The 22,365-nt window shown below is 38.2% G+C and overlaps 1 protein-coding gene across 7 annotated transcripts in view; it reads left to right on the forward strand.

Moving 5' to 3' along the window:
* Nucleotides 1-22,365, forward strand: part of LOC136830826 (delta-like protein B) — a 628,420-nt gene that overhangs the window by 599,658 nt on the left and 6,397 nt on the right. For 6 of the 7 annotated variants that reach the window (XM_067090799.1, XM_067090803.1, XM_067090804.1 and 3 more), the window contains 3 exons: nucleotides 17,480-17,701; nucleotides 17,903-18,199; nucleotides 19,135-19,198. In XM_067090799.1, coding sequence (XP_066946900.1) covers nucleotides 17,633-17,701; nucleotides 17,903-18,199; nucleotides 19,135-19,198 — 430 coding nt within the window. In that variant the 5' untranslated portion in view covers nucleotides 17,480-17,632. Of the gene's footprint in view, nucleotides 1-14,787; nucleotides 15,048-17,479; nucleotides 17,702-17,902; nucleotides 18,200-19,134; nucleotides 19,199-22,365 lie in introns of those variants that run through there. The other variant, XM_067090802.1, reaches the window with a different exon arrangement.

Here is a 22,365-nt window from a genome sequence, read left to right on the forward strand (position 1 = left end):
TTCAATTCAATGTAGGTCAATCAGAGGTTGACAGAACGGAGCAGACTGGAGTAGAAAGCATAACTTTGACAAGTCAACCTATCGGTGCGGCTGCCGCTTTTATCAAAAATGACGGATCTCTTGAAAGCGATTTTACTGAAAGACTGACGATGGCTTATGGGCCTGTCGGTTGGCCTAGCAAAGTATGGTCATCAATGTAGAATTTCAGTGGATGCCAAGAAATATCTATAGACTTCACCAGTAAGATCACTTTTACTCAGTGGAAGAGAATCTTGGTGAAATATGGAAGCAGTCTGTAGATGTGTTGGAGTTTTCGAAAATAAGTCTAAAGGAGAATACCGGGTATTAAACGAAAAGATCCGATTCATTAAGAAACTGCAAGATACCACGAATAAAAAAATTCCGTTTAGAAACGGTTGTTTCACAAACTAAAAGAGCGCCATAAGCGGTGTAAGTACAAACTATCACCTGGACTATGGCATTCAAATGCCATCTGTTTTAACCTCGGATAAGATGTCCGGCTTTCCTCCTTCCTTCCTTCCTTACTTCCTCCTCCTTCCTTGGTACGCTTAAACTCAATCTCCTCTAGGTCATCCTCACCTGGTAAGCACGAAATATATCCTCTCAGGTAACCCCCCCCCCCCCGCTTCCACTGGCTTGGGATAGGAAAAAGATAGGAAATGGAAGGCAAATGGGAAAGAGAAGTCTTGCAGGTTGTGACCCCAAGAAAGGAAGAGGCGAGTGCATATAGTGTGTCCTGAGACCCGCAAAACGATCCTCCCGAATGAAAACGATCCCGTTCCAAAACGAGAAGCCTATCGGGCCTAACATGAGTGGGTTAAAAGTCCTCCCAGCACCTGCTCATGTTTGATATCCTAGTCCCCTTTGACACCTACTGTTCCATGGCAGCTCCCCACCCTACCCATATAATGGGGGATCCCCCTCACTCACCGGTGGCCCCCTTTGTTTACGAAAATAAGGCATGCCTGAGCATTCTGCCACTCATGCCTCGGGAGGAAGGGCCATTGAGAAATGAAGTCGCCAGGAAGACTTCCTCCCTCACCACCCCGAGAGCGTGTGTTCGTGCGTTTGTGGGAGCGTTTCTCACCTGAAGTATCACCTGAGGAGTGTCGTCTGCGTCTTCTGCTCGTCACCTGTGCACCAGATGGTGCCCCCGAACACGTGCCCCAAATGCAGCTTCAATACCCAAACCACTACAACACCAGTAGATCCTCCATTGTCAGTAAGATGAGATCAGTTGCGTGAGGGCAGTTGACAGCGCAAAGCGGTATTGTGTCCCGTCAACAGATCCAGCCCTTTAAACTTGCACACTTGCTGAGCTGAAATGCAGAGGCTAATCATTGCCTGGTATTGAAAGGCAAATTGTGCGCTGGGTTTCTTTTCCCATTCATACATACAATTGTAACACAACTTCACCTATTTTGTACACAACTTTCTGTTACTCCGTCATACCTAAAGCAAACTTCAGTTGAATAAGTTTGTAATGTTGATGTTGGGAGTAATACCAATACAAAGCATTAAAAATGGTGAACTACGGTTATTCTAAGAATGATTTCATGTATAAAAGTAAGTAAAGAATGTAAACAATATACTCGGAGTGTTGTTCATATAAAGCGTTTCCTATTTTCTCTATAACTGAGCCAATAGTTCAATAATTAGCGAATCGAAATTTTCAAATACAATACGCGTGACTGCATGGATGTCATAATTAGATGCCTCCGGAATAATAGCGCGTTCTCTGCAATATTTCGTGATGCATTTGGTAGAGGTTTTCGTTTTTGCATCTCATAGTTTTCTTAACTTATGAGTTAGATTTATTTGATGTTATATTTTTCGGAAGTTTTTGTTTGTATATCAGGTTTGAGTTTTTTTTTATTGTCAGACCAAAATTTTTTAGTTTTCGGTAGAGTTCTTACTAGAGAGTAACCAACACGGCACGAATATACAGTACATAAGACCAATGTAAATAACGTCAGCGTAACAACCGTATGCGACTTCCCAAACCGCAGTGATCATAATGAAACAGGACGTCTTCGACCATCTGCAATACCGCATTTCTTGCAAGTAACATGTACAGTACGTACAGTGGCTGGATTTAATGCTAAGGTGACGCCCGAATTGGAAAGCAAGGAATCATTCATGACAGAAGTGTTGACTTTGTTGACGTGTAGTTCCTTAACGTCTTCTGGACAGGAAAACAATATTGCATTTTAAACGTTGTTACGTTACACAAACAATTTGGACAATATATTTTAGATTTCAAGGTCAAGTAAATCTCTTTTCTTATATTTTGACATTCTTGGTCAAAGAAATACCTTTTGTTTTCGCTCCTTCCGTCGGCCAGACTTGAAAATATATTTTTTAAATTGTTAAATCTTCAGCAGAATCACAATTTGTGGTTTATGTATATAAATACATATAGTATATATATATATATATATATATATATATATATATATATATATATATATATATATATATATATATATATATATATATATATATAAATATATACATATAAATATATGTATATATATACAAAATGTATAAGTATATATATACTATATATATATATATATATATATATATATAATATATATATATATATATATATATACTCATGTATACGTATATATATATATATATATATGCATATATATATGTATGTATACATACACATACACATATATATATATATATGTATATATTATGTACCGTATATATATATATATATATATATATATATATATATATATATATACATATATATGAAAATATTTATCTCGTGATCCCCATCATGGTTTCATGGTTTATTGGACTTCTCCCCTCTGAAAAACGTAACGGAAGGAAGCCATATGCCCAGCAGTGAGTGACTGAGTCTTTAAGAATAAAATTCATGGTCTCTAATCCAACCGTCCCACAGACAACATCTGCAATATATCTGAGGCTGCTCTTGACACCCGGTCACTAAGTGAGCCTCAGGCCGCAGCCCCCGATGCAGCTGTCTCCCCCAGCTCCCCCCACCCCCACCCCCATTTCCGACCCACCCATTATTAACTTATCGGTGGGGGTGAGGGGAGGTAGCACTTAGGTGTAGTTAATATGGTTCTGTTTGATCTGGACCTGATGAAATCGCCTGCTTGCTTCTGAAATAGTCTTATAAACACATGAAATTCGGTGAGAAAGTTACAAAATTGCTTTCAGCGTGGAATTTCAAGAGGAAAGGTTGTCAAAATCATTCTTCCAGTGCAAATACTTTGCTAGGTAAACGGTAAGTCAGGAGAATTTTATTTAACTTCAAGAAAAGTTCAGATATTTTCATAAACAAGAAATTAAATCGGATTTATTTCGAGTAAAGTGTGGAGAGTTCAATCAGAATATTTTCTTGCAATGAAAATGAATGAAGAGGTCAACTAGAATTTTTTTTTTTCATCCTGAAGCTGGGTCTTTAGTAGCATTTGACTAGCCCCAATGTTTGAGTTACCAAAATACTTTTAGTTTTTTTTTTTTTATTCCTGTAACAATCTTTGTGTGTGATTTTAGTTTCGTGTTCATAATTATTCATACGTAGCCATTTTACATTTAATATATGAATCATGAGTAGCTGCAATACATCAGGCCATTTTAATGCATTTTACCAATACAAGAATATCACACATTTAAGATGATTAGTTTTTCTATATATAATTTGTATGGCGTTGGTTTAAAATAAAGACATAAACAACACTGAAGGAATGGTTGAAAATTGCTAAATCTAATCAGTCATTAAGGACAATTCAATAGCATTCTAAGTATTATTTATGGAAAACTGTATGACTGAAAAAAGTTAAAACTGGATAACTAGGGTCATTCCCTTATTCTCCGTAGTGCATTAGGGCCCCAAAACCACGAGACTTACAGGTAGAGATGGAGAAAGACTGACGCTCCATATGTTTGAAGCCTCTACCTTCGTATGATCGCCAGTGCCCCAGCTGCTTCGATCTGTCCCGGTAGTCTCTTGACTAAGAACTTCTGCCCGTAAGCATACGGATGCGGAAGTCTTGGTTCCCCTGGTTTGAATGTGGTTTGGTTTTCTGTTATTTTCTAGTAATACAAATTATTTAGCTTGCGTTTATTTCTTCAGAATGAGTAATAATTTAGTTTTCATGATTCCCAGTTTCTCTTTTGTGAGTCGAGACAGAATGAAAGTTTCATTAGCATAAGGTAAGCATCGTCTTAGCATTATACTTTTGTTTATTACGCTCATCTGCCTTTCTTCTTTTTCACATACGGGTATTCTTTTCTGCGGAGGCGTGCTTTGCAAATCATTGTCCTTGTAGAATTACCCATATTTCAGATAATAATGGTAATATATCAAGTTCATTGTAGAATCTGAAGAAGAGGCGAAGTTAGAGACGCAGCTAAGGCATACGAGAGTAAAAGGTGGGGGGAGGGGAGGAGGGGGGGGGTGAGTAGCAGCAGCCTTTTTCGAGTGTCTCTTCCGAGTTGCCGATGACCATCTGTTGATTGTGACGACGCTAAGCGGTTGGCGTCCGGTAGGAGAGAAAGACTGAAGGGGACGCTAATGCCCAGGAAGGCCTCTTCCAGAGTCATAAGAGAGTTGGTGGGAAGGGTGTTACCTCCACTCTTCCTTAAGAAATTGAGTTCGGGTTTTCCAGTCTGTCTAGAAATATTCACTCAAAATCTGTTAAAATTAATAAAAGCTTTTAATCCTTGCAGGTCAGTTTAAGTTTTTCATATTTCAATATTATAATTATGCAATAGTAAATTTGTTGCCTATCCCCAAGATCTGAATAGGCTGATGCCACGTTGGTGGCAGTTATTTCCCTGTGTTTCGTGTTTCTGATTAGAAGAACAGTCTTCACGAAAAAATTGTTATCGATGTATTTTTCCTTAATCAAGACAAACAGAACAGCTAAAACGTAATGGATAAACTTATTTACTTCTTTTATGGCCATCAGTTTAAAATTTTGAAATAAGCCAAGATTGTCTAAAAATAATGACAATTGCTCATCTTTTACTCCAAGGTATACTGTTCCCCGACAGAATACTTGAGGAGGTTATTGTTGTTAGACTAATTATTGCAGTTTTAATTTATTTTCGAGGGCTCATCTGCCATAACGCGCCTACTGTGTAAGGCCTCTCGCCTTTACAAGCTCCTGGCCAATCGTGTTCCTTCATTCCTATCCTTCCCCCCTCCCCCTCCCCTCTCTCTCTCTCTCTCTCTCTCTCTTTGTCTCCCGTTTGTCCACAACCCTTATCATTGTTTAGGTGTGGTAATAACACCAAGGGTGTCCAGAGGAAGAAGGAACCAAGAGAGGCTGTACAAGTGCCCCACGGGAAAGGAAGAAGTCTGAGACGGGAATGGGTTGTAGGGTGGTGGGGGTTTGTTGCGGATAGAATGGATACCTGTGTAAGGGGGAAAAATCGTCAACATTGACATTTACGTCAATTTTTGAATCGTTATTCTTGGGTCGTTTCATCTTTTGTCTGTCTCCCTCACTGCCTGTTTTTTTTTTCCCCAAACGGGTCCCATTTACTGTACTGACAGTGACTTGCTTACTATCATAGCTACTAGCTTCTGGTTATGGTAGTTTAATGTTAAGTTTGTATGATGATATCTCTACTCTCAATAACGGTATCGTTCGTTCTCTTATCATTTATATTATATGCCTCGTTGTAGAGGTGGTTATCACTGTAGAGAGTGCCCCTGTTACTACCTCGTTCAAAAAGGGAGATATAGTCAAGTTAGTGTGTGTGTGTGTGTGTGGTGGTTTTGCTTCACGCGAAGTGGCGTCCGTCTGCTACGAGGTATTCCGCAGGCTTTGTTAATTAATGATCCTGATATGATATAATTAATTGAAGTTTAGTTTTACCTATTTTCACAGAATGCAGATTAGAGGTGTCACCTGTTTTGTAAGACAAGGGCATTACCCACTAGTCTACGTCTAACCCTCTTATCTAACTCTCTTGGGAGTTTTCAAGAAGCACAGGTTCTGGAAAGCTATTTGTCTCTTCAGTATTGGCCAGGTTTTTATATATATATATATATATATATATATATATATATATATATATATATATATATATATATATATATATATATATATATATATATATATATATATATAATACGCCAGGGCCACTTGTAAGCGGGTGGTTGACGACGATACGGATGGATTCAAGTTATCTGAACCCAGATGCGTTTCCAGTATTTCAGAGCCTTCGGATCTACCGCCCCAAGACTGCAAAGGAAACTACTTCTTGATATCAGTAGGACTGAAAAATAGTCTTTCCAGAAAAAAAAAAACGAATTTCTCATTTTCTGAGTGTTATGATAGTATAGATTTGACAGTTAATATAGAATACGCTATGTGACTCTCCGAATGTGTCTGCGTCATTGAGTATAGGGCAAAAGAATATGCTGAACTCAAAGCGCGCCCTCGGTGGAGTGGGATAAAAAAAAAAAAAGTAATCTGTAAGCAGTGTGAGACTTATAATTATTAACTCAAAGGCTCATAGCTATTTCACACTTCGATAATAAAGTCGTTCTGATACGAAACGTCTTCATTATATATATATATATATATATATATATATATATATATATATATATATATATATATATATATATATATATATATATATATATATATATATATATATATATATATATATATATATATATATATATATATATGCGTACTTACATGTATATAGCTTTCTCTCATGAATTTTCCTTATTTTAAACATTTGTTCCTTTGCTTCGTGTGTTTTGGAGAGGAAATATTAAAAAGAACCCTCGCAGTGAGATGATGCATTTCGAGGGGGCATTGCACACTGCTCAGCATATGTCTCACTCTCCCACGACGTCAGCGCCCTCCTTACCCTTGAATCTACTTTGGGGGAGACAACGAAGTTTTAAGTGCGTAGCAAATTGAACAGGTGAGGGCAAGTTCGTGGGGGTTGTGCCCTGTCGTTCGAGCTACGGTCACCATATGCATTCTGCTCAGCTGCAGTCTGACGCGCGTGTTTCATTCGGTACACTTGTCGGTCACAATCTCACAAGCGTACGATAATCGTTCTTTGCAAAGACGATGTCTCTGATTGTTGTTTTGCAGGAACCTCATATCCAAACGACATCGCCAATAGCCTCGACTTGGCTTGAAATGGGGAAGGGTGGGGGTGGGGGCTTGGGTTCCGATGATGAATTTGGCCAAAGACCTCACCGTCTGCGCCAAAAGCTCTTCCGCCTCCCAGCTGACTTGGATTTTCCCCTTTTCGAACGAAGTCTGAAGCGGCAGAACACTGTCCCCATTTCAGTTCTTAAGGTGTTGCCCTGCACTGCCTGATGAATGGTCAATACTCGGTAGATATTCATCAACTTGGTATCTTGTCTCTGACAAGGAAAAACCATACATCTTACGATGGCTTATTTTATAGTTTGTCATCACTCTTCGTTGATGAGAACCTGACCTTACGACTGGTGAAAAAGTATGTCGATAATTAATTCTGTACTTTGCTCTGTTATCTCTTAAGTTTGCTTGGGTGAACACTGTTCATAGGGATAGTTGTAATGAATTTATACACCACAAAACTGGCGACAGAGCCCCTCCAGATTTCAGTATTTCTTGAGTTAGTTAATTGTTGCTGTATTGAGTAGTTAATTTGTTTATTTATGTTGAAGCTGGAATTCTCCATTTTTGTAAATGGTGTTTGTTACTGGGAAGAGGGACTTTTGAATTGTGGAACAACTTCCTGAGAGTGACGGTAGTTGTGACCCGTCCTTTTCTAATCATTCTGGTACAAATAAGTTTCAACAGCTAGTGAGACAGGGCCGTTATTAATTAATCCAAAATAAGATGAGAAGAGCATTTCAGCCTGCAACACCATGCAATCTACTTTTAGGTTTCTTAGGCCTAGTGCTGGACGTTTCAATATTATTTCAAGTAATAATATAAAAAAAAAATGCAAGAAATCTTATTCTGGTGACGAAGGAGAAGCAGACGAAAGGGAAAATACGACTAATACTAATATATTACTAATAATGTTTGATTTATAAAAACACATATTCGTTATATGCACCTCTAATACACAGAGAAGGAGAGATAAGAAATACCTTGATTGACGGGAGCGAATAGCTTCCCATGGTTAGGCAAACATTTTGAGCACACCCACAACAATAAATATAAAAGATTATAGCGGTGCAGTGATAGTACTGAGTCAATGAATGTTTCGTTTGGGATGAGGAGGACCTGGAAACGTGGGTTGTTTCATTCTGTCTCCAAAGATGAGACGGTGATGTAAAGTGATAGCTGTCCGTCTCTTCCAACTCTAGAGATACTTAGGCCTAAGTGGTGTATTCATGGACACCCTGCCCCCTTCTTCCACACTGCAGGGATATCGCCCCTACAGAAAGTGGTGCAGCGGCAAGCAAGCCGAGTGGCCAGAGGTGGATTTTCGAAGCGGTCGACGAGGGACGTTGTAGGTGTGTTAATTCCCTATGTTGACCTAAGCCATGAATTACGTACCTAGTTATTCCTTGACAGATGTGGGTCGCAGCTGGGGTGGAGAGTGAAAAAGATAAAAAAAAAAACAACAAACGTGAGTGAAACTGTTCGTAAGATTCTCTCTCTCTCACTCTCAAATTCGATTCCAGACCACCGAGGCGGATGGATTCTGTGCGTTCAACCTAATTATTTCTCAGTTGGCCTAAGTAATTAGTTTTGCATCTAGTAGTTGGTTGGCTGTGGTGAGCCGCGGTCGGCGTACAAACCCTCGATGGAAAGGGTTTGTGTGTGTGTATGTATATATATATATATATATATATATATATATATATATATATATATATATATATATATATACATATGTACATATATATGTGTATGTGTATATATGTGTATGTATATAACCACAAACATCGTCTTAATATCAAATTCATTATTCTTTTGGAATAACATACCCAAATGGAAATGCTAATAAGTGCACCTGTCTTGGCCCGGATTCGAACCTGGGCATACGGTTTAGATACAACGAGAACAGTCTACTTTGTCCTCTTCTGTGTAAGGTATAGTAATTTTATATTAAATGATGTTTGCGGTTTAATATATTTGAATATATGAAAGTCACTTGTGTATGTAACAAAATGTCATTATACATTTATATACTCTCTCTCTCTCTCTCTCTCTCTCTCTCTCTCTCTCTCTCTCTCTCTCTCTCTCTCTCTCTCTCTCTTCTCTTTTACGCACACAGTTCTCAGACGTGGTTATAGAAAGGTGAACAAAGTTCTCGTTCAATACTGATGGTTTTGAAACCTCAAGAAGATTTACGCCCTCTCTGCTTAGTGATCATCCCTTACTTATCGTCATGGCACGGAGGCATTTCTGAACTCTTTTGCGAACGCTCTCATCATTACCTTTGGACCTATTCTGGCACAATTTGGTTAAAAACCACAAAACCCCTTCTCATCTGGCAACCATGAGGAGGAAGTTGTAGTTTCAATCTCAATTTTTTTTTGTTTCCAGACACCGCAAATCGTTTGTAATGCGTGATGTTTGTTGACCACAAGTAAATTCGCTGGGATTATGATGTCTGTGGTGTTGTAAGTTTCTGTCTTTCTGTGGGAGAGGAGACTTCAGCATGCAGTATCTATTGATTAGTTGATCGTTTTTTCTTATTAATTTGGCGTAACAACGACAAACGTCATAGACGCCGAAAATAATGCACGTCAGAGCAGTCTGTTAAAGTTCAGAGAATCAGTCAGTCGTGTTTATCTTTTCGATAATAATAGAAAGATTTAAATGTGATTTAAGAGCAGTAGACATGTTGATCTATAATTATAAAACATCCTATCTACAAAGTAGTTGACGCGTGTCTTTTGATGAGTTTGTTACACAGTGCAGCCTTTATTCGCTTCCAAATTGTTTTTGACCTTCCTAGTTAGCATATTGCCGGGAATGCTACTTCCTATAATTATTGTTGATTGATTGATTGATTACGAAATTTAGGTCTTGAAGACCGTGCTTGTTATACTTGTTAACCCTGAGCTGTAATTGGTGTTGCGCAGAACGTTATTTATGCCGTATTATTCATGGTGAAACCCTGAATCTGATGGTCCTCTCAAGCCCCTTTTGTTTTTCTCCAGTATCCATAGAGTTTTCAAGGAATTCGTGCAGATTTTGTTAGTTTCGGCACTCGACTGCGTGCGTCAAAGTAGGTGCTGTGGACTGAACATTTACTGTAAAATTAGCTTTTAGGATTTATATCCTAATTTCAATTCGTCAAAATGCATAATATATTTTGGCATTTTTTTTTCTACCAGTTTCAACAATTGTCCGTCATTTTAGTATCTTTCGTGCACTCTGCACCATAAGACTTCATCACTTCTGGCATTATTAAAAGCTTAGGTAAAGCATTTTTAAAATGTCTTTCATGTTCTTCAAGTCCATAATTAAATAGTGTTGCACAGGCGTGCTGAAGATGTTTGAAGTAAAGATTTGCCTTTTTTTTTTTTTTTTTTTTTATCTTGGAGCTGAGAACGGTTAATGTGCTGCCCTACCCAGCCCCGACATGGATATCAGAAGACCAGACGGAAGCGATAGTTCCTTCTGTTTCGATTATGTTATAGGAACCGAGAAAACAAAAGTAGGGAGAGAATGGCGAAGCTTACCATGTATTATGGACCTTTGGGTAGTCAACACCCCGAGCAACTGTAGTAGTTGTATGCCATTCTTTGAGTTTTTTTCCGTACGAAGTTCTAAAATAATTCCTCCTGCCATTCGTTCGACTTGAGCCAAAATTCATGCACTAATCGAAACCTGAGTTTGTATTCCGCAACCGATTCCTTCACGTAAGTGGTAGCCAAATAAACCGTTAGCGTTGGTTTCTGTTATCAGCTGGTATCTTTCATACATCGGGAAGAGGCGCGTGCCCTCCAGATAAGACACAAAGAATAACACTGATACTGAAGAGACCACCACAGTGAACAACACCATCAACACTCGAAACGATCTCACCTTTTGGAAAGTAACGTCCCAGAATTAGTTCAAAGCTTAACCTTTCTCTCGAATGCACGCTCACGCTCACTCACATGCACATGTTTGTAACGCCACTGTATGCCTACTCTTCTTGATCATATATATATATATATATATATATATATATATATATATATATATATATATATATATATATATATATAAATAAATTTATATAAAAGTGTATGTGTGCGCGTGCATGGTTTTTTTTTAAGTCACCTAAACATTTGGGTGTGTAAGTTCACATTAGACTCCTAATTGCTGAATGCTTGTGCCTGAAATATGAAACATTGTGTAGAAAGACACAAGACCTTGTCTTGTTTCAGTTATCAGAGGTGTTTGTTGGTCTTCTTGGAGCCTCTGGGATATAGCCTTCATGTCTGTGATGTTTCATCTTTTGTCTCTTCGTCATAATCGAACCAAAGGCGATTCTTGAAATACAAGACCCTCCCTTCTGACGGTTTTTTTTTTTTTTTCTCCCTCTCGCCAGGTGACTGCTTTGGCCTGTAACTTCCACCAGGCCACCTCTTCTTAAAATTACTTCGTGAAAATCACATCCTTTTGTTGCGGGTTTTGTGGCCGCTGTTCCCTCAACTGCTGAAATCTGGAACTCTCTCATTGCGTCCTTTTTCCATGATGCATAACCTTCCTTACTTGAGGAAGCGTGTTTGTGGCTTCCTTCTGGGCTGAGCCCCACTCTTTCTTTTCTATCTCTTTTTTTTCGGGTTTTTGGTTGTTTTCCGATTGGGCTTTCAATTATGAAACTGAGAAATGGACAAAGGTCTCAAGAAATATGTCAGAAGTAGTCAGAACTTTATTAATGGCGCTAGAAATTACATTAAGACATTTTTAAATTATACCAGATTATATTCTTGCTTTTGTTTACACGTAATTCGGTTATACTGCTCTCATCCTTATCTTAAAAAAATATCATTTTTACAGACGGCTTGCTTTTGCACGCATTCTGTTTCCATACCTTGGCCTTCAAATACATTTTGGCGTTTCATTGTAATCTCTTAAGTTTTCATTGTGTCACTTTCACCAACAGACCACAGCACCTTTCTTTTTCTGAGGTTTTGATCTATGCAACTAGCTTCTCGAAATTGAACTAAGGACTCTCTCGTCTTTTTTTCTGGTTTTTTCCCCCGTATCCAATGTCGGTGGTAGAATGTAAAGCTTCATTAAGATATCTTTCCGTATAATTTTCAGGTACAATTTTTCCCTAGTTATATACATGTTGTTGTTATAAGACTATACCCTCTTAGCGAACATTGAATGCATCAATCATCGTGCAGTGGAGTGGGTGCATTGTGTTGTCATTTCCGTTGCGTGTGAGACAAGCATCCGCATCCCAAAAGTCAGAATAGAATAGAATATAGAATTTAGGCCCAAGGCAAAGCGCTGGGACCTTTGAGATAATTCAACGCTGAAACGGAAATTGACAGTGAAAAGGCTTGGAAGGTGTAACAGGAGGAAAACCTCAAAGCACCTGCACTATGAATCAGTTGTTAGGAGAGGCTGGAAAGTAAGATGGAAGAGAGAGAATATGAACGGAGGTACAGTAGAAGGAATGAAAGGATTAGCAGCAAGGGACCGAAGGGATACTGCAAAGAACCATAATGCCTACAGTGCACCGCATCATCTGCATGAGGTGCACTGGCGGCGCTACCTCCCTACGGGGCCCAAATTTATTATTAGATTTACAATAGACCTGAGAGTCAGTGAGAACCGAAAATTCAGGAAAGCTGGCGGGTGAACAGTGTACTGTATATGTATGTATGTATATTATTATTATTATTATTATTATTATAAAACGTATAGTTTATTTTAAAAATGGTTGAATTTAATTTTGGATATATATGTACAGTATATTCTCTCTCTCTCTCTCTCTCTCTCTCTCTCTCTCTCTCTCTCTCTCTCACACACACACACACACACACACACACACACACACACACACACACACACACACACACACACACACACACATCCGTCACAGTCTCTTCATTTGATGTAAACATTCCTGATCGTAGAAATGTACAACTTTGAAATCTCCCACGATCCTCAAACCTAATTACGAGAAATTTCTTGTTTAAAATCACATAAATTTAAATAGTGATCTGGAGTAAAGTTGGTGTTGTGTGAAGCAATGCCACTGATGATATGTGTGAACAACAAATCTGGCACAGAATAATAGGATGACGTGGCACACGTGGGAACCCTGATGTAGGGAAAACTGTCACCACTTCCCTGCCAGTGGGCATTTCCTCTGTTTCCCTCATCACCGCGTCCCTCGGTCTGCCAGCCTGCCTGCCTGCCCGCCCTTCGGTGTGTCCGTTTCACAGGGACCACACGTGTGGTAGGAATCGTAATCCCTCACCAGGAATGGACCCGACCAAAGTAGGTGGGAAGGCGGAATGCATTTGGCGTTTATCTAGCATATTCACAGGATCAATATTACCTTATGGATGAAAATGGTCAGCTTAGGAGTCACTTATACTCTGTAACTGACAGTTTAGCATTCATAATAATTGTTCCACTTTTAATAGTATTTGTTTGCTAATTGGCCTTTTCACATTTTCGTAGCCTTTAGCTTAAATATTATAAACATTGCGTACGACAGTAATGCGACCTGAAGTTTAAACTAGTTAACACGTCTGGCAAAACTCTTAACAGACCTTGATAACTACGTACAGTATAGACTGAAGCTCTTCTAAACCTTATCCTGGCTTAGCTCTCAAGTCTCGTCTGGAGATAGATCATATTTTCATATGGGCTTTGTTTGAGAGCTGTTATTTCCCAGTCAGCTTCGTATGTGCAAATACTATGCCTATACTTATAATGATAAACTGTTAATGAATCGACTCGTTAGTTTTACTTTGGGAGATACTTGTTTAACATAAGTGATACAAGCTGCCGTTGCCATGACAGTGTCGCCGCATGGTTTTAAATCCCCCTCCCCCGCCCCTGCCATGTTGAAATAAAGTGTGCATATGCAGCCTCCAGTAGGATAGACCAATCGAGTCAAGCTTGGTTTTGTTTTTCTATATCGAACTAGTGGTCACTAATGGAATGGGAAGACAGGAAGTTTCCCAGAGTTTTTGTCAAGGCACCAGTGAGTCTAGCCGAGAACAATGAAGCCCGCTTACTGAGATTTGAGTTCACTGATAGTGGAGTGGGTTGGAATTGCCGTCTTTCTAACCTACCACATGAATTCGTTTCCAACTGAGCCCATTCCTTTTTCCTTATACTAGTCCGTGTTAGAATCCCCCCCCCCCTCTCTCTCTCTCTGCTGAGCTCAGGTAGCCCAAAACATCAGCAGAGTTCATTAGATATTCATTTATTTTGGTAATTAAGACATTTTTATGAATTTTAAATCAGATTGTGAATAACAGAGCATTTCAACACAGATAACGCCATTTAGCTGAAATGAAAACTGTGACGAGACTGTGAAGTCTGTTAATTATTTTCCGATCATCCGATCGCCATCCTCGCTGCCATCGGCATATACAATGAAAATATAGTCTTCCACAGCTCGAACGGAAGGGAGACTTACGGAAACAAGGCCAGCGAAATCTAATAACCTTTTATTTTCATCTAGTGGGCTAATCAGAGAGAGAGAGAGAGAGAGAGAGAGAGAGAATCAAACAAGTGGGTAGTTTGTTCGACAGCATTGGCGGGAAAAGTGTCGTTTGAGACTGTAGTTTGATGTCTTGAGAAAGGAGGGACTAGCGAGCAGTGGTAGCGGTGGTCGGGGCACGCGTCTAAACTATTCCAAGGAAGAAGGGTTTAAACCGCTCTCTTCGCCTGGCCATGACTATCGTTTGGTTTTCAGTCGATCTTGTTATCCTTGCCGTGTATAGTTACTTTAAACTGCTGCTACTTGAAGGTGGAGCCCTGGGTTTGATCTGGTGCTTAAAAGGCACTTCCTCGTGCCTGGAAACCAGTGCGAAACCTGGATCGTTATTATTGTTTTAGGATGTTGAGGTAGGCATAGCCATTACGATTGTAGGGCTTCGGCATTTTTAAGGTTTAGCAAGGTGTGATGTACAGGGATTATGGGTAATTTATAATACTGTCAGGATGTAGAAAGAACAGTTTTTATTTAATAAGAATGGAAGTTATGAAAAGCCCATAGTGGTGGCTATGGGTTTGCCGCAGCTATCATAATTGGGCTTTTTAACATAAATAACCGAAGGAAATTTCATGTGGTCCATTATTCCAAGTTGTGTTTTGAGTAGGGGAGGCCATCCTTGTTTCCTATGTTCTCGGTAAAGAAATCAGTTTGCCTTTTGTTTTGTAAAACACGACTTTCTGCAGTAGTTTTGTATCTATAATTTATGAAAGTCCAAAAGTGTAGCGTCTATGAATGGTAGTTGTGAGGGATTTTTGTTTGTTAGGAGCTAGGAATTTCAATAACGACGTGGTAGCATTTCACTTAAAGATTTTCATTTGTCATTATCTACAAGACTAGTTTAATATGGATATTATAGTGAAATTGGGTTCATAATATTGTGTTCATAATATTGTGTTGAAACTGTAAACAAGCCAGGATATATGCTTTCCTGAATTCATATTGACCGTAATTGTCATAATTCAGCCGTCTTGGACTAACAGTGATGCCACTTTGTATACTTAAATGTTTAAGATTTCTATTCATAAAATTGTCATCAGTATAAAGAAGGGCAATATTAATTCTAAGAACGAAATTAATAGGCTATAAAAAGTCTTAAAAGCTACCGTCAATATTTACAAATAATTGATTTAAACCAAATAGTTTTTACTGTCCGACGTCAGTCGCGTTCTCTAAAAAAACGAAAATGAAAAATAATAAAGCTTAATTTATGAGCATGTTTACCCTTTTCAACAATCACTTTTATTCAGGCTGCACACTTGCACACTATATCTAAACAGTCCACCATAATTCAGTGTAAAGCGTAAGCCTTCGAAATTCCATTTGTATTTAGTCGTATTTGGGGGATAGGATAAGAATTTCTTTTATGGTAATTGTATCGGAAAGGTAACATAACCCTACGGTATATTTCATAGGATCCTGTTGTATTTAACACATTGTGCTTGTCAACAGTGCAAGAAAATGTACATTAGTTCGTTATTGGTTTCCCTTGTATCGTTTTTGTAAGTGATGTATGTGTTTTAACTTTATACAGAAATTGGCTTTTATTTTAGTTGTGAAATATTTAAGCTGTGTTGTATTATTAGGCTTGTGTTATAACTAGTATGGACCTTTTCTTTTCGGAGTAGTTAGCAAGAAAGGAACATGGTTCAAGTTTGCTTCTTGAAATCATTGGGGAGGCATTGATGGGACGAGGGATACGCCTTTCTATTGTGAAGCCTCACGCGCGGGAGGGCATGGAGGAGGGTCGCAGGTGGCCTCTCGCAGCTGTTTAGCTCCTCCCCCTCCCCCGATCCCCTTCCCCAGTTTCCCCAACCCAAAAACTCTACTACTCTTGCCATATGATGGTACTACCATGTTGCCTGTGTATCGTGGATGCTAGGGTTCGCATTTTGTATCGAGTATAGAGTCTACCAATTTTGTTACGATATTTAGTCACTAATGGAATTGAGTTCCTACCTAACATTATTTTTAGAAAAAATGTGTCCTAGTGGATTCAGACGTACTTGAGGTCATATATATATATATATATATATATATATATATATATATATATATATATATATATATATATATATATACATATATATATATATATATATATATATATATATGAATTTATTTCTGAAGCTATGTATTTGTGTAATGCACAAATAGATAATGTAGCCAGTGGCATGATTTAAAGTTAATACGAATTCTTAATGAAAAATTTAAATTTTCAGCTGTACTTGTTGAAAAAATATATGTCAAGCTCAGTACTCAAATCGTGGGAATTAGCAGTGTCAGAGGCAATAGATGAGCTTCCCTTGGATGCCTCTAAATGAGCTATGATGGTCTTTTCAGTGTTCATGAATTGAGACTGGTGTTTATATATTTTTTCTTGATAAATCAGTTCATATAAACTCGTGTAATAATCATGTCATGTTTGCTTATTAACGAAAGCTGTACCATGTCATTGGAAGCTGCTATGTAGCTGAATGCCATCCAGAAAAGATTTAGTAATGTCTGAACGTAGTAGATAGTACTATTCACATGTCAATGAGGACTCGCTGACTTATGCTGCCGTCTAGTGACGGAAGCGGGAACTAAATTAGTCCGAGACTCCTACCGCTTTGATTATCCGAGACTCTAGTATAGTAAACAAACATTACACGTGCTTTGCTGTATTTCTGCTGATGTAGAAGTCAGTTTTTATGGAAAATTTCGTATTTTGTTATATATTTATAAATGTAAGCTTGTAAATTGTTGATATACTGAGAAAATAATTTTTATTCGTGTTTTACAGGTGGTGGTAGGCGGAGCTTGAGGGGTCGGCGAGCGGTGGAGTAGAACGTTTACCCGCTACGTCAGTCTGTCACCATCCAAAGAACGGTGAGGTTGTGCCGCGTGCCGTCCTCCGCACCATCACACGCACCGCTTGCAACTTTATTTCATAGCCATGCGGTGGCTAACACAACCCGTGGCCATCGTACTGGTCATGGTTTTAGCAACTGGTTTTGTGTCTAAGGTGAGTCTCATTCAAATATACAGTGACTAATTCCCGTTTTTGAAATATCCGAAGGTAGTGTTTTGGACTTGAGAATTTTAGTCATCTAGTCCAATAAATAAAACTGTACTAACATGATTAAATGAAAAATTTATTAAAATGTATTGAATGCTACATATAAAATATGTGAAAATATTAACCGTTGGTTTTTCTTCTTTGCAGGTCTCTGCTAATGCGGTTTTCGAACTTAGGCTAAAAAAATTTGTGAACGAGTTCGGAAAAGACACGGAAGGCCACTGTTGCAGTGGTTACAGGAACTCCCAAGGATTATGTAGTGGATCTTGTAAGACCAAATTCCGTGTGTGTCTCAAAGTATACCAAGAAGTGATCGACCCATCGTCTCCTTGTACCTTTGGAGAGGCCGTGACGCCCGTCTTGGGCGAGAATGAAGTGGATTTCTCGAAAGTGGATTTAGGCGATTTTGTCAATCCCGTTCAGTTTCAGTTAGCTTCGTGGCAGGTAAGATTACATCAATAGAGAAGTGTTTTTTTTTTATAAGATACAAATGTGTTTTGAACAGAAACATCACGAAATAATTTCAAGGGAATATTCGTTTTGAGTGATTAAAATCCCAGAGCTGCTCGATTTCTTTTTTCGTTGAATTGGAAAAACCCTCGGATGGATTGAGAATAGAAAAGTGATAAACGTGAGGACATTTAAAGTGAAAACGCATCTCTGCGTTCGTGTGAAATTGTGTTGGAAACATTTGTGGACTTGCTCGTCCTCACAGCAGCGAGTTTGCAACAGCATCAGTTGTGGTCAGACAGGTTTTTTCTTCCAAGCCTCGCTGTCTGAACAACTTTTTTCTTTTACCATCACTGTGACTAGCAAAAGTTTATAATAACCTGCAGCCAAGTTCCCACGCTTCTGCACGAGGATTTACTTATTTGTGAATTTTAAGTGAGAAGTGAATTTTACTAGCTAGTTTTATTGGCCATTTCAGGCACAAAGGGATGTGTGTGGTGATATTGACGTGTTTTTAGTGGTCAGTGATTGGACGATATAATAAAGCATAGCCTTTTTTTTTTATTTAGTGTAGAGTGAAAGGTGGACGTTTTTGTGAATTCATACGACTAGGCTTGTCTGTTGCATTGGCCTAGCTGAGTGTCAATACTGCTGCCATGTTGGATATACCAGTTGAATGTGTTGTATGCGAATTATAGTTCTGGCCATAGCAAGGTAGCAGTGGATGTGAAGTAAATAATGTGCTATGTAACGTTACGAAACAAATGAGTTTTGTCGTAAAAGATTTCGATTTTAGTCAAACTCACGAGCGCTTTGGGATTTAATTATGCAAAATGATATTCCTTTTTTGTGAATACTGAATTAGAAAATTTAAGTGTACGAAGTGAGAGAACCCGTTTTTAAGTGCTGTTTTCCTCTTCTCTTGACAGGGAACTTTCTCACTTATCATCGAAGCTTGGCATGAGGAACCCAACGATACCATCTCATATGTCGGTGAGTAGACGAGATCATTTTTATAGACTTAGTCTCCCTCTCATTTTGCACAACCCCACTGTTTTACTAAAGCTTCATTATCAATACCACCAGTATTCTGAACTCCACACCACCTTTTCCTCTGTATATCAAACCCAAAAATATAGGTTCGAATCCTGGTTAGGGCTGATGTGCTTTATACAATTCCATCGGGGGAAAGTGAATTCGATGTCAGGGGTATCTGTGGCTTATTAGCTAGTGTCAAGATTATGCTTACATTTTGTGTGTCTAATATATATATATATATATATATATATATATATATATATATATATATTAGACACACACAAACACACATGGTGGGTATGGTGCTTTTGGGCGCTTTAACAATATTTGACATTCGTAATTTCGTATGGGAGCACAGAATTGGCTCATGACGTGATGGCTAAGCGAAATCAAATTTACCTCTGCCTATCTATCTATCCATCTGTCGGTCTATCTATCTATCTATATATATACATATATAGTTAAATGGGCCATAAAGACACTTATTATTTATGGGTCTTTAATTTCCAAGACCACTGTTAGATTCCTGTAAATTATATTCCTATAAATTATATATATATATATATATATATATATATATATATATATATATATATATATATATATATATATATATATATATATATATATATATATATATATATATTGTGTGTGTAGTATGGTCTGCTATACAGATATGCATGAATGTTTTGGAGATTAATGAATGAATGCTTTTCAGCTGTCTAGGCGTGGATGTTAGCATTATTTAAATTTAGTAAGTAAATGCTGTAGATTAGATTACATATCGCCTGTAACCGTGGGACTTTTCTTTTAATTAGCAGGATGTGAAAACTTTTATATACCACATCCTCTGGTTTTACGGAATGTACGCCAGTCTCTGAAATCTAGTGAAAACTCGTGAAATTTATAAAGAATTTAGGCTTTCTTCATGTTACAGTTGCTGTTCTTGTTACAGTTTGAGATATATGATTAAATTAATTGTTGTAAAGTGTTTTGGTTGTTTTCAGTGGATCTTGATTAAAGCGCTCTCCTGGTGTTTATTGTATGGATTACTAAATGAATATGAGTATCATGCTAGTCGGGTAGTATGCTGCGTAGGTTAAGCTTTTTTTTACCGTGTAGTTTTTATCAAAGGATCTGTTGAATTTACATATTACCATATTTTGTCAAATAATAATATCGCCACTCAGCATACTTTGTTCAGTATTGTTAACGCTACTAACCATAATGTGTTCAGTATTATCGCTATTTACCATACTTGGTTCAGTAATATTAACGCTACTTATCATACTCCGGTGAATAACATTATCGCTTCTTACCATACTTTTTTCTGTTTTATTATCGCTACTTACCATACTTTGTTCGAAGTTATCACTTGAAGATAGTGTTCATGGGGCAAGTTCGAAGTGGGTTGTATGGTGAAGTTCATTATACTGCACTGTGAAGTGGAATTCGCTTGCTAGACTTTACGATGAACAGCATACAGTAGTAGTCATCCTACCTAGCCTTGGCAGTTTGATTTGTGCACATGTTTTTACACACACACACACACACACACACACACACACACACACACACACACACATATATATATTACTTATGTGAATAGTTTATATTATTACTTTTGAAAGTTTGAAGTGGTTTCGTTAAGCGATCGAAATTTTATTATGTTGATTTTCCGTGAACTTTGTGAATTGTGTAATATATATATACTGTATATATGTATGTATATTATATAGTGTGTATATATATAACATATATACAGTGTATATATACATATATATACAGTGTGTATATATATGTATACATATACACATATATATCTGCAGATTTTACAATTCTTTTTCGTCAAAATATGGCGTCGTATGTGATATGATGAGAGTTAGGGGTCTAAACTTTGGCTGGGGGAATCTTAATAAGTCCCATTAGAGTTGGTGGGGACTGGCAGGATATTAGTGGTGGCCTGGGGGCAGACGGGACGCAGTCAAGCCCCCAGGCGCTGTAGGATACCCGCCTCTAGCACTCGCTCCCAATGTTGCCATCCCGAGCCAACTCCATCATTATTATTATATTTTAACACTAGCCTTGTAATACTTGTGATATTAGCATTTCTCCGTTGAAGATGCTGTGCTGTTTACTTAAGGTGACGTTATTTTTGCGTTGAGACTTGAAGGACATCCTTTAAAAATGATCGGGTGTTAGGTTGTAGCTACTAAGGAAACTGATCAGGTTGTGGTGTAGTGACTTTTTTGGGGATATTTCAAATCTGCCATATAAGTAGAGGTTCCATTTTCCTATTGTCTGTTTTGCGATAGTTATTTTACTGTTTTGCATTAGCAAAATTTACCTTGTAGAGGCAGCACCCTACCTTTTCGTCTACAGCCCCCCTCCCCCATCCACCCCCAGTTATCCCACAGCGTTGTCGCTTCGTTGCACCCGAATGCGCTCTAGGCTAGGGAAGTTATTTCCTTCCATGTCCTGAATTGTGTAATACGATGTGGTAATCCTTATGGTTAATAACTACCGTGCATCTTTTACATTTCTAATATAGTCAAGTATGGCAAGTCAATAACAACCGTTGTTTAATTAAGTCGATGCCTCTAGTTTGAATTGAATTGTCTTTGGGCTGTTCGTGTTGCTTGCCGGTCGACACCTTCGTAAGTTTCCCAGGGTAGGAAGGAGGAGGAAACAGCAAACCCTCTTTCTCCTCCTCCTCCTCCGCCACCACCTCACTTCGCTCACCTCTGACCACGCCAGCTCTCTCACACGCTACCGAACTCCTCTTGTGTCTTGACCTCTAGCGTGCCCTTCATTCAAACTTACGTTTTCAAGGAAATTATGATCAATGCTAGCATTAATTTTGAATTTCATTCAGTGTTTATTTATTGCAGATGTATTTATGCAGTGAACTGGAAAGGAAATTTTCGTGCCACTGTAGAATTAGGGTTAGTAGGGGGAAGATAATCCAGATTGTTTGAATTTCATTGGTTTGTCGTCGTGACTGCTGGTTTATATGCTGCAGTATATTGTGGGAAAATATCAACTTTTGTATCCGTTCATGAAGCTTTTAGGTCCTTTTACATAAAATGTTCAAGCTCACTCGTTCCTTACTCTGAACTCTC

This window comes from Macrobrachium rosenbergii, chromosome 47 (genome assembly GCF_040412425.1).
Source record: "Macrobrachium rosenbergii isolate ZJJX-2024 chromosome 47, ASM4041242v1, whole genome shotgun sequence".
NCBI lineage: Eukaryota > Metazoa > Arthropoda > Malacostraca > Decapoda > Palaemonidae > Macrobrachium > Macrobrachium rosenbergii.